General features: G+C 45.8%; 1 protein-coding gene across 1 annotated transcript in view; it reads left to right on the top strand.

Moving 5' to 3' along the window:
• The window catches only part of ATP2C2 (ATPase secretory pathway Ca2+ transporting 2), a 36,955-nt gene extending 25,840 nt beyond the window's left edge, over nt 1-11,115 (top strand). The window contains exons 18-27 of the mRNA XM_082233326.1: nt 1,157-1,327; nt 2,518-2,615; nt 2,723-2,773; nt 4,088-4,254; nt 5,175-5,243; nt 5,660-5,776; nt 6,417-6,564; nt 7,959-8,054; nt 9,211-9,352; nt 10,149-11,115. Coding sequence (XP_082089452.1) covers nt 1,157-1,327; nt 2,518-2,615; nt 2,723-2,773; nt 4,088-4,254; nt 5,175-5,243; nt 5,660-5,776; nt 6,417-6,564; nt 7,959-8,054; nt 9,211-9,352; nt 10,149-10,273 — 1,184 coding nt within the window. The 3' untranslated portion in view covers nt 10,274-11,115. The remainder of the gene's footprint in view (nt 1-1,156; nt 1,328-2,517; nt 2,616-2,722; nt 2,774-4,087; nt 4,255-5,174; nt 5,244-5,659; nt 5,777-6,416; nt 6,565-7,958; nt 8,055-9,210; nt 9,353-10,148) is intronic.
• Nucleotides 11,116-12,139: the final 1,024 nt, after the last annotated feature.

The raw sequence follows: 12,139 nt of genomic DNA, 5'->3' as shown, positions 1-12,139 counted from the left end.
TGGGTTGACAAGCTGGGCATCCAGACTGCATCCCTTCCAGCTTGTTATGCCACACACACACAAACACCAGGCACCTGAATGCTGAAGGACAGAGGAAGCCGTCATATGCCATGTGCCATATGCCTCTGGCTCAGAATGGTTGACACTGACCAGCCGTGTGTCTTCAAGAGCCATCAGTATCATCCTTACATTATTCTGGGTCTCAAGGTGGATCACAAAAATTAAATACAGATAAAACCCACATAGCTAAGAACATGTAATAGGTCATGGTTAAACAGCAGTTGAACAATGTGGGTGGAACCATAGTACTAGGAGCTATTTCCTTAAAAGCAGTCAGTTCCCCAAAGGCAGAAGGACAACAAGGTGGGACCTGGCCAAGCTTCTTTAGGAAGGGCATTCCAAGCCTGAGACCAGCCACTGAGAAGGCCCTTTCCCACGTTCTCATCAAACATGCCTGTGAGGGTGGCAGGACTGAGAGAAGGGCCTCTGCTTAAGATCTCAGAGTCCAGGCAGGTCTGTATGGGAGAATTCGGTCCTTCAGATAGTCTGGACCTAAGCCCTATAGGACATTTGCAGCCCCACACAGAGATGCTGGAGGTTGGACCATTTTTCCCTGAGCCACAGCCCAACCACATTGCCACCTGGAGCCTGTACCGCTACACTCTGCCTTCCTATCTTATGCTGCAGTGTAGCTTCTGCCCATCCCAGAAACACCTGGGGAACACACACACCCCTCTCGCTTGGGCTTATAAGAACCAAGCACTTCTTGACTTGAGATATTTTCATGCTTGTGTTCTTTTAGCTTAGGAGTAGCCAACCTGATGCCTTCCAGATATTGTTGGCCTGCATGCCCATCATCTGTGCCCATTGACCATTTTGGCTGAGGCTGACGCATGTTGTAGTCCAACCACATCTGGAGCTTTCTTATACAGAGTCGGACCATTGGTCCATCTAGCTCAATATCGTCTTCTACACAGACTGGCACTGTCCGTCCAGGGCTTCAGGCATGGAGTCACTCTAAGCCCTACCTGGGGATGTTGGAGAGAGAACCTTGGACCTTCTGCAGATTCTCTACCACTGAGTTATGCCCCTTTCCCTTTCTGAGTGGCAGCGTGAAATAACCTGGTCTGTTGTCATTTTCTCTGCTCCTTCCTAGTGCTTGCCCTGGCTTCCGGTCCAGAACTGGGCAGGCTGACATTTTTAGGTCTTGTGGGAATCATCGACCCTCCAAGGCATGGAGTGAAGGAAGCTGTTCGAGTCCTCATTGAGTCAGGAGTTTCGGTGAAAATGATAACTGGAGATGCCTTGGAAACAGCCCTCGCCATTGGTGAGCAAGATAAACCATGCCACCTTCTTGCAACTTTTTGGGCTTTGGGTTTTAGAGAAAGGACAAGGAAAGGAGGGAGATGTGAAAGAGGTGTATAAAATTATGCACAAAGGAGAGAGAACAGCTAGTGGGAAGTTGGTTGTTTTCTTTTGCCCTCTCTTATAATACCAGAAGGGACGCGGGTGGTGCTGTGGTCTAAACCACTGAGCCTAGGGCTTGCCGATCAGAAGGTCGGCGGTTCGAATCCCCGCAACAGGGTGAGCTCCTGTTGCTCAGTCTCTGCTCCTGCCAACCTAGCAATTCAAAAGCACGTCAAAATGCAAGTAGATAAATAGGTACCGTTCTGGCGGGAAGGTAAACGGCGTTTCCATGCGCTGCTCTGGTTCACCAGAAGTGGCTTAGTCATGCTGGCCACATGACCTGGAAGCTGTACGCCGGCTCCCTCAGCCAATAAAGTGAGATGAGCACCACAACCCCGGAGTTGTCTGTGACTGGACCTAACGGTCAGGGGTCCCTTTACCTTTATAATACCAGAACTCAGGGCCATTCAATGAAGCCGAAGGCAAAAGGAAGGCCTTCTCTACACAGCATGTAGTTAAATGATTGAAATTGCTCCCGCAGAAAGTAGTGGTGGCCACCAACTGAGATGACTTTAAAGGAGAGTTTGGACAAATTCATGGAGGATAACACTACCAGTGCCAGCTAGTCTCAATGGCTATGTTCTTCCTCCACTGTCAGAGGCAATATGCTTCTAAATATCAGTTGCTGGTGAGCTTAAGTGATGTGGATGCTGTTATACTCAGGTCCCGTTTGCAGACTTCAAAAGGCATCTTATCATCCACTGTGAGAACAGGTTGCTGGACTCAATGGGCCATTGACCCAGCAGGGCTTTTCTTATGTTCTGCTTACACTGAAACACAATTCATTGTATCGCGCTGAACATCGCAGCTGATTCTCTCTACTGCCCATTTCCCTTCTTGCTGTACACATTTTTTTTGCATCTCTGCCTCTACTCCCACGAGGCTGGATTTGCCTTTGGCTGTTCAAGATGCTCCAGGGGCAAGGCTAGGTGACAACTTGGTGACCTAGAAGTAGACTTTGGTGGAATGTTTCTGTCAGAAATCCCTTGTCAAATGCCGTCTCTGCCTCAATTGGGATGGTCAGCCATATCCTTTCCCTTTCCTTCATAGGACGAAATATCGGCCTCTGCAATGGGAAAATGAAAGCTATGTCTGGGGAGGAACTGGAGAACACCACAGAATCAGCACTATCATCAACTGTCAAAAATGTAATGGCGCTTTGAAGGGGTTCCAAAACGCATGGTGTGTGCTCATTCTTAAAACCCCAGCCGTCTCACATAGATCTGCTTTCTCTCTCTCTCCCCTCATCATCCAGGTTTCCATCTTCTTCCGAACAAGTCCAAAACACAAACTTAAAATCATAAAGGTATCTGCTGACCCCAAACAAGCCACAAGTCTGTCCCTTTCCCAGAGAAGCTAGTTCTGATTGCTGCACCATGGTGGTCACTACTTTGCTTCTGATTTGCCCACTTCTGTTCAAATTACATTTTCCTTCTACAGCTTCTCTTTTCCTGCAACTCGTTCTGGGAATCATTCTCTGCTGGTTCTTTGCCGTAGATAAGGGAGTTGGGGAATCAATTTCTATAAAGGAGAACTGAAGCAGCAATTGCAAATCAAGGTGTATCTTCCTTGCCTTTCAGTGCTCAGAACTACATCTTCTAGCAATAACCACCACAAAATACAGCTGGAAAAGTCCAGTTTCTGGATCCATGGGTTTAGGCCAGGCTTCCCCCAATCCAGTGCCCTCTGGATGCTTTGGACTACAATCCCCATCATCCCTGACAATGGCCACACTGGCTGGAGCTAAGGGGAGATGTAGCCCAGTAACAACTGAAGAACAACTGGCAGGGGAAAGGCTGCACTAGGCAGTGAATTGCATCATTATTATTTATTAAACTTATTAGTTGCTTTAAAAAAAAATAGCCAGTGGAAATGCATTCAATGTTTCCTGAAACTATCTGTGCATTTCCTCCTACTCTTCCACATCCCTTTGTCTCATGAAGGGGAGAAATGAACCCTGCCTCTCTCTCTGTTTTGGTGGTTGCTGCTCCTGTTGGTTGACAATGGTACAATTGTCTAGCCAAGCACAGTCACTTCTCACTTGCTGTGATCTTTGAGGGCTGGGTGATTTGCTGATTTCTCACTTTGGTCATGTATTGTAAAGATCATGAAAGTGGTAATCAAGTGTAGGCATGTCTTCATTTAAGTGAGCCTCTGTAAGTACCCTGATTGGCTGGCCTGGGACTATTACAGGCAGCATTAAAAAAATGTGTGCCCTGATTGGCTGGTCTGGAATTTTTCCTGGCAACACTCAACACTTCTTCATATTATGGGTTGGGTTTGATCCTGCTGATCACATTTGCGTGAAGATGCATCCTTAAATGAAAACTGATTGCATGAGCAAAATAATACCTAATAAAAGCTTGTTTCTTAACCAATCGCCATTTATCCTTTCAGCTAGAATTGTTAATTCTCACTGCTGCTGAAAGCCCAAATTCTAAATGGCTAATCTCTCCAGATTGTCTTCCTGTGTACTGCATTTTGGTTTCTTTGGTTTTAATTAACTTTTTTTTTCTTTATTGAAAGTTAGAAAACAACTGTGTTTGACATTTTATATTATGGAGAGGGCAAGACCACATAGATACGTGCTGAATTTTGTATCCATTTGCCATTTTCACAGGCTTTGCAACAGACCGGCGCCATCGTGGGGATGACCGGAGATGGAGTGAATGACGCAGTGGCTCTGAAATCTGCTGATATTGGGATTGCAATGGGGCAGGCGGGCACAGATGTCAGCAAGGAGGCGGCAAACATGATCCTTGTCGATGACAACTTCTCAACCATCATGTAGGTGGCTCTTAAGAGGCACATCAGACATCCCAGCGTCTCTCATCTTGCTCTGGCTTCTACATTCGTTTCAGCAGGGGAAGCTGATTTAGTCATTCACTATATTTATGAGACACCTCATAAAATAAGTTCTCTGGAAGAAGAGCGCAAAACATTAGCAACAGCATTCAAACCTAAAAACAGAACCAGCATGATAAAACATGACATACAGCACAGAGCACAAACAGCCTCCGTCCTGGACCTGCTATTGTTGTCGCTTGGCTGGACTGGGCTGGGGAGGGGCTGGGTGGTGGCAAGATGAGGGCTATGCGCACATGCTGGTAGGACCCCTAGAATGACCATCAATATCAAAAGCATGGTTGGTAGTCCAAAGAGTGAGAGTCTTTTCTGTGGCTGCTCCCACATTGTGGGTTTCTTTCTCAAGAAAGGTTAGCTTGGCTCCCTCCTCGTTATCTTCCCACCAGCATTTCAGGAAATGACGTCATTGCCCCTGCTGTGAAATACATGGTGCCATCTTTGCCTCACTGGTTGTTCTGCACTTAGGGCTAATCCAGACTCCCTTTTGTGCTGTGTTTCTAGGTACATGTCAACACTTTAAAGCTCCCTGTCCAAGCACTACCACCACCACCCTCTGGCACTTTCTCTTTACCTCTGAATCGGAACAAATGGCAGTCCGTGGAAAACCCAAATTGCTGTTTGTTCCAATTCAGTGTTAAAGAGCAGGTTTTCCTGGGGAAAGCAGGAAGGAGGAAAAGTTGCTCAGACATAGAGCTTGAAACCATGGACCTGGCTGTGCCTAGAAACAAAGTGTGGATGAGCCCTTTCAGCAGCACTGGCAGTTCCTGCTTCCCCCAAAATCCAGAGCTTGGTTGTCCCATAAATGGATATCAGTTTACACACTATTCCTTTTCCCCCAACAGGAGTGCAATCGAGGAAGGAAAGGGCATCTTTTACAACATTAAAAATTTTGTTCGGTTTCAGCTCAGCACGTAAGTCGTTCTTGACTTAAACCCAGGGGCGGAGGAAGGGGGTGCGGAGCACCCCAGGTGTCATCATTGAGGGGCGTGACAAAATGCCAGGTGGCACTCACCGCAGAGCCTGTAGCATGTCCGAGCCATGCGTCCCTCCTGGAGTGACATGGTGGCTTGGGAGCCCGCAGGCTCCATACTGCCCCAAATGGTCCGCCCGCCGCCTCCCCTTCAGCTGTAGGGCGGCTGAGTGGGAGGAGGCAGGCAGATTCCTTGGAGGCCCCACAGAGCGTCCTGCCCCTATGGGCACCTCGCACCACCCTGGGTGCCCAAGTGGCTTCCTCCGCCACTGCTTAAACCACGTAAGAATCAACCTCCATCAGGGCCACAGAATATCCATGAAGACTTAACTCACTCACTCTTTGTGTTCATGGCAGGAGTATCTCGGCACTGAGTTTGATCGCTCTGTCAACAGTCTTCAATTTGCCAAACCCGCTCAACGCTATGCAAATCCTGTGGATCAATATCATAATGGATGGGCCCCCAGCACAAAGGTGAGGACACAGGAAGATTGGCCGGGGGGGGCAGGATTCATACTGGAAGCCTTCACAATTCTCTTCTAAAATACTTAAGGTTCTTGGGAGGGCACCTCACTGCAGATTTACCTCTCCGACAGCTCTGATACCAGGAGAAGGAGATCCAACATTGGAGACTCCGTCTCTGATGGCACTGGCTTCTCTGATACCCTGGACCAAGAAACCTTGGAGGTCTAATGGTAGGGCCAAAATTTGGTTTGTGTGTGTGTGTGTGTTAGAAAGTAGCTTGGTTCCAATCAGGAAAAGGATGCTGGAGATCAGGCAATGTTGTTGGACCAGAGACAAACCGTTTGGACCAGTGAGTGGGTTCTGAGGTAGACATTTGGACTTGGTGGGTAAGGACTGGCTTTTGGGAGTCAGCTTGCTGTCTGGGCTGACAGTGCTGTAGCCCAAGTGGTGTCCTTGAGTCACAGACTTAGATTTCAGAGGAAACAGAATGGTCAGTACAGGTCGTTCACTGAGTACTTTACATTGTGGTTTCCTTGTGCAAGTTGCCTATTTCTTCCCAGAAAAATAAAATAGCTAATGAATCTGTGCTAATAAAACAATGGCTTGGGTTTTTTGTGGTTTTTTTTTCTTTTCTGGGCCTGGCAAACAGTTTGGGTGTTGAACCAGTGGACAAAGATGCCATCAAGCAACCTCCAAGGAGCATCACTGATACGATTCTCAGCAGGTCTCTGATTCTGAAGATCTTCCTGTCAGCCACCATTATAATCAGTGGAACCATGTTTGTCTTTTGGAAAGAGGTGAGAAAGGGGATGTGGCACTTGCATCTGTGCTCCAAACAAGCGGTAACTAAGGGCACACTCACACCAAACATTTAAAGCACTTTGGTAACACTTTCAACAGTCGCAGCTCCCCCCTCCCCAAATTCTGGGAGCTGAATTTGTTTAAGGTGTTGAGAGTGGTTAGGACGCTCCCTATTCCCCTCCCAGGGCTACCAGGGCTCCCTTGGTTAGAGGGACCCAGTCTGGGAATTAATATCTTTGTAGAGTACTGTTGATTTTAATAATCTTTTGAAAGTGTTTAAATACCTCTTTTAAAAAGTGCTTTTAATTGATAATTTTAGCATGCGACTTTAGTACAAACAAGCGGTGCATAAATTTGGTTACAACAAAAGAAGCATTAATAATAATAATAATAATAATAATAATAATAATAATAATAATAATTTATTTGTACCCCGCCCATCTGGCTGGGTTTCCCCAGCCACTCTGGGCAGCTTCCACAGAGACCAAAAATACACTAAAATGTCACACTTTAAAAACTTCCCTGAACAGGGCTGCCTTAAGATGTCTTCTGAATGTCAGGTAGTTGTTTATCGCTTTGACATCTGATGGGAGGGCGTTCCACAGGGCGGGCGCCACTACCGAGAAGGCCCTCTGCCTGGTTCCCTGTAGCTTTGCTTCTTGCAATGAGGGAACTGCCAGAAGGCCCTTGGCGCTAGACCTCAGCGTCCGGGCAGAATGATGGGGGTGGAGACGCTCCTTCAGGTCCTTTAAAAGTTGCTACTAGTAGAAAAGGTTTTCACCATCTTTAAAAGAGGGTAAGACAGGGCTGTCAAGGGTTACTAGTCATGATGGCTGCAGTACCTCCAGTATCAGAGGCAGTGATTCCTCCAAATACCAGTTGCTGGGAATCACAGGTGGGTGGAGTGCATTTGTGCTCAAGTCATGCTTTGGGGCTTCCCTTAGCTATCTGGCTGGCCACTTGTCAGAACAGGATGCTAAACAAGATGGGTCTTTGGCCTGACCCAACAGGGTTTTTCTTCTGTTATAGATATCTCTTCCAATCATGTCTTTCACCCTTGTAAGAAAACAGCACACACTGCAAATCAAAATCATAAGGTTGCAGTAGGAATGGGCTACAGAACACTCCTTCTCTTCTTTTTTTGCCTGGCTTCTAATTATTTCCCTGTAGCCCATCAATCATCGCATATAGATTTAAGGCTCCTTGGCACTGCAGGGCCTTCTAATCTTCCCTCGAAAAAAGAAGAAAGGCCAGCTTTCAAGGTGACTGTGACTTTACAAACAAAGGGCTCATTGTGAGATGGGAGGGCTGACTTTGCGCATTCTCCAAACATCCACACTCCCTCCCTCGCCTCTCTTCCGACTGAGTTTTCTCACTTGCGTTTTTTCAGATCCCGGAAAGTGGCATAACGCCAAGGACCACAACAATGACTTTCACTTGCTTTGTGTTCTTTGACCTCTTCAACGCCCTGACATGTCGTTCCCAGGTAAGAAAGGTGTTGGTTGCTAAGCCCAAAGAGGAGTGTGTCAGCAAAAGAAGATTCCCTATTATTTATGCTTAAAGTGTTAATAAAGGGAACTCCCCCTCTCAACCCAAGGGACAGACAACATCTTTCTTAAAAAATGATTTTTATTTGATTTTAAAGGATATAAACGTATAACAAAATCAATTAAATATCCACATAATGAGATTACTCTGACTCTCATGACTCCCCTCCATCCTCCTAATGTCAATATTTACATCTGCCTATCAGTCCATTATCAACATTTTTTTATCCATCTAAATTGTCTATAGTCTTTGTTTCCTTTAAAATCCTGCTAATGTTTTCATCTGCTTACAATGGTCTCCTAAATAAATTATAAATTTCCACCCATTCTTTTTTAAAGTTCTTGCCTTCTTGGTTCCTGAGCTTTCCAGTTAATTTTGCCATTTCAGCATAGTCCATCAACTTGGTCTGCCATTCTTCCCTGGTCGGGCGGGGGGGGGGGACCGGGACACAGACAACCTCTTAAGTGGAGGCTTGTAGAACCTCAATGACTAACCAATTTATTACAGCTGGGATGGGGAAACCTCCAAATGTTATAGCATAGCTTTCATGGACTACATCCACTTTATCTTCCATGCAACTGATGAAGTATAATTACCATACATCAAAGGTTAATCTATCTAGCAGAATCAGCTTATAAACACCAGGATGTCTGTGTTATCAATACAACTGTTGTTGTTTTGTCAATGGACAGCCTACAGTGAACCCCAAAGTGGCCATACTGAGGCAAAGGAAATTCACAGGCATGTAAAACTGCAATGTAAAACCAGCAAATTACAATTACTGTAATCAACATCTACCTATCACATTGGATTGAATTGGGGCAATGGATGTTCTCCATCGCTGGAAGTATTTAAGCAGAGACTGGATGGTCATCTGTCAGGGTTATTGTAGTTACATCCCAATTTGCAGATCCTTCACTTGGACAGAAGATTAGCCTAGGTGACCTCCAAGATCTTTTCCAAACTCTATGATTCTATCATGAGTTTGCCCAAAAGCTGCTTTGATAATAACAGGCTAGATTCATGAAGGAGGGATGTGTAAAGTTGGATTGATTTCCCCATCCCAATTACTTTTATTTTTTCCCCTCCTCCAGACAAAACTGATACTAGAAATTGGTCTTTTCCGAAACCGCATGTTCCTGTATTCTGTCTTGGGGTCTATTTTGGGTCAAATGGCTGTTATTTACATCCCTCCACTACAGAAGATCTTCCAGACGGAGAATTTAGGAGCACTAGGTAAGTCTGATGGCGGAAGCTCTAAAAGAGGATTGGATGTTTTTCTTTGAAAAGATTTAAGTGTGTAGCTGTGGCTGACAATTATCCCATCTTTTTCAGGAGCTTGGAAGGTTGGCCCGATAGCAGTGGGAATATATGGGTCTTGTTAGGGGGCAGTTGCAGGGGGCGGTTTGAGGGGGAACAAGCTGAAGCTATACTTGCAAAGGAGCCACCAGTAGCAGACTCTAAGGTTTTATTTGTCTCACACCTGACCTCATTTGATGGCATGATGATGAACAGAATTCTCCCCTCTGAGGCTTGGGAAACCAAATTATCCCCACCCCTCCAAACTCCTGGAACAACCTAGTTTCTTCTGAATACAAGCCCAATTGATCCCTGATTACACCCACACCACCAAAAAAAGACATTGGTGGGAGCACTATGATATCTCCCCCCCCCCCCACACACACACACACTCCAAACAGCCTTGGAATGCCCTCCATATTATCGGACTGCAACTCCCATCATTCCTGACCATTGGCAATGCTGGCTGGGGCTGATGGGAGTTGGAGTCCATTAACAGCTGGAGGATCCTGCATCGGCTGTAGTCAACCCCTCCTCCCAGGGAATTTTGGGAATTGTAGCTCTGGGAAGGGAATACGAGCCTCTTAAAAATCCCCAGCACCTTAATAAATGACAGCTTCCAGAATTCTTTGGGGGAAAGCTATGACTGTTTGAATGTATAATGTGAATGTCACCCTTGCCTGTATATCAGCAACAGATTGAATCTTTTTTTCTTCCCTTCTATCTTTGGTAGATTTGCTGTTCCTTGCAGCCTTGGCTTCTTCGGTTTTCTTCCTCTCTGAACTGATCAAAGTGTGTGAGAAATATTGCTGCACCCCACCAAAGATGGACAGCAACATCCAACTAGAAGCTGTGTGACCAAAATAACCCGGACTTCCCTTGTTGTGGAATGCTGTTGGAATGGAACTGTGATCTAGGACAATTCACAGGGGACAAGTGGATCTTTTTATACACCTCTCAAAATTCCCAACCATCTCTACATCCCAGCCCTGTCACCCACTGATCAGATTTCTTCCCTGTCACCGTCCAGTCCATTGTTATAGTTTTGAAAGGCGGCTTGTGTTGCTCCTAGCTATCTCTCAGCTTACAAGAGTGTCTTCTGCAGGGTCAGAGAATGGAGGAGGAGAACCAAATGAAATAACCACAGCACCATCTTTATTTATTTAAGTTGCAGTTACTTCTTTTGTTAATAAAATGTGCCTTCTAGGGGCTAATATGGCGTAGTCGTTGAGAGCGTTGGACTAGGATTGAAAGCTGGGTGTGTATGTGCAGGGAGACATAGATTCAAATTCCCATTGAGGTCACCAAGCAACTTTGGCCTAATTACCATGTCCAGCCTAGGGTTGTTGTGAGGGTAAAATGAGGAGGGGGCATAGAGGACCTATGTTTGCAATCCTGAGCTCCTTGGAGAGAGAGGGAGATAAGAAGAGAAACAAATAATATCAGGTAAATCTTGTTGAGATGGAAGGCTTCAGTCATACCAGGGTTCATTTTTTTCTCCAATCTTGCTGCTAGGGAAGAAGGTTCCATATGAGACATCTATCCCAGGAATCAGTTTGGAAGATACCTTGGAAGATTATGTAGTGCAACGCTGCATTGACATGGCAGTTTATTCCATTTCCCTGACGATTCCCTAACTGTTAATTTCTGCATTATATCTGAGCTTTTGCATGATATAAAAGCCACTTCCAGGAAACTAATGGAACATAGCACATATTTAGCATTCATTTCCATGTTGTTTAATTCTTGGATGGGGGAGGGGACTGTTTACACCCCCAGAAATCTTGGAAGCGAAAACCCAGAAAATCTTGGAAGTGATTAAATTTGGGTTAGTATTCTAGCATGCAACTTTTTCCTGCTACCTTCATGGAAGGAATAATAGGGGAAGAGGAGCATGCATGTGCTAAAGGATACGGGACTTGCAATACTGTCCAGGGACATTCATTGTTCTACCACATCATGCTTAGTGTGAATTTTAGCATGCCATGCCATTATATCAGTCAAAAAGCCAGTTTCATAACACAACAGAGTGTGGGGTTAAGAGAACGTAAGAAAACTTTGGCAGAGGTGGCAGAATAATGATCGGGGGAATTGATGCAATATTACCCATATCTCAGTGCACCCCAAGTGTGGGGATTCTTTGGCCCACCAGATGTTGCTGAAATACACCACCTATCCTACCTGGCCACGCCTGTTGGGGCTGACAGGAGTTGTAGTTCAGCAACATCTGGAAAGCCAAAGGTTCTCCCCACCTGATGTCTAGCCACCCGCAAATGCAGCATCCCTGACAAGACACCCAGCCTCTGCTTAAACACCTCCATCAAAGGAAAGTCTGCTCCATCCCTAGGCACTCTATATTCCATGGCCAAACAGCCCTTAGCATTAAGACATTTGCAGTTCATGAAAACAACAGCACCACCCAAATGTCAACGCCAGCCACACAGGTTCATGTTACAGACATGCCAGCGAAGATGGACTGTTAGTACTGTTTCAGCTGTTGAGTTGAATGGCTATCCTGTGACAGAGGCCCCTCTCTCGTTCCAAGAGCCCAGGTGGTCACCGGCCCTAGACAGAAGAACTAAATAGTTGAAAAGCATCTGATGCTTTCAAAGGCACACCTGATTCCTCCCCACACAATCGCCTTTTGCTAGGGTAGATCACTGTGGGAGGCAACTGGCAGGTGGATATCTGTGAAGGGAAGAAGGATAAGACAGATAGGGATGG

This window comes from Podarcis vaucheri (genome assembly GCF_965113315.1).
Source record: "Podarcis vaucheri genome assembly, chromosome: 7".
NCBI lineage: Eukaryota > Metazoa > Chordata > Lepidosauria > Squamata > Lacertidae > Podarcis > Podarcis vaucheri.
The sequence above is the reverse complement of the archived record's forward strand: the minus strand, read 5'-3'. Positions and strand labels throughout refer to the sequence as shown.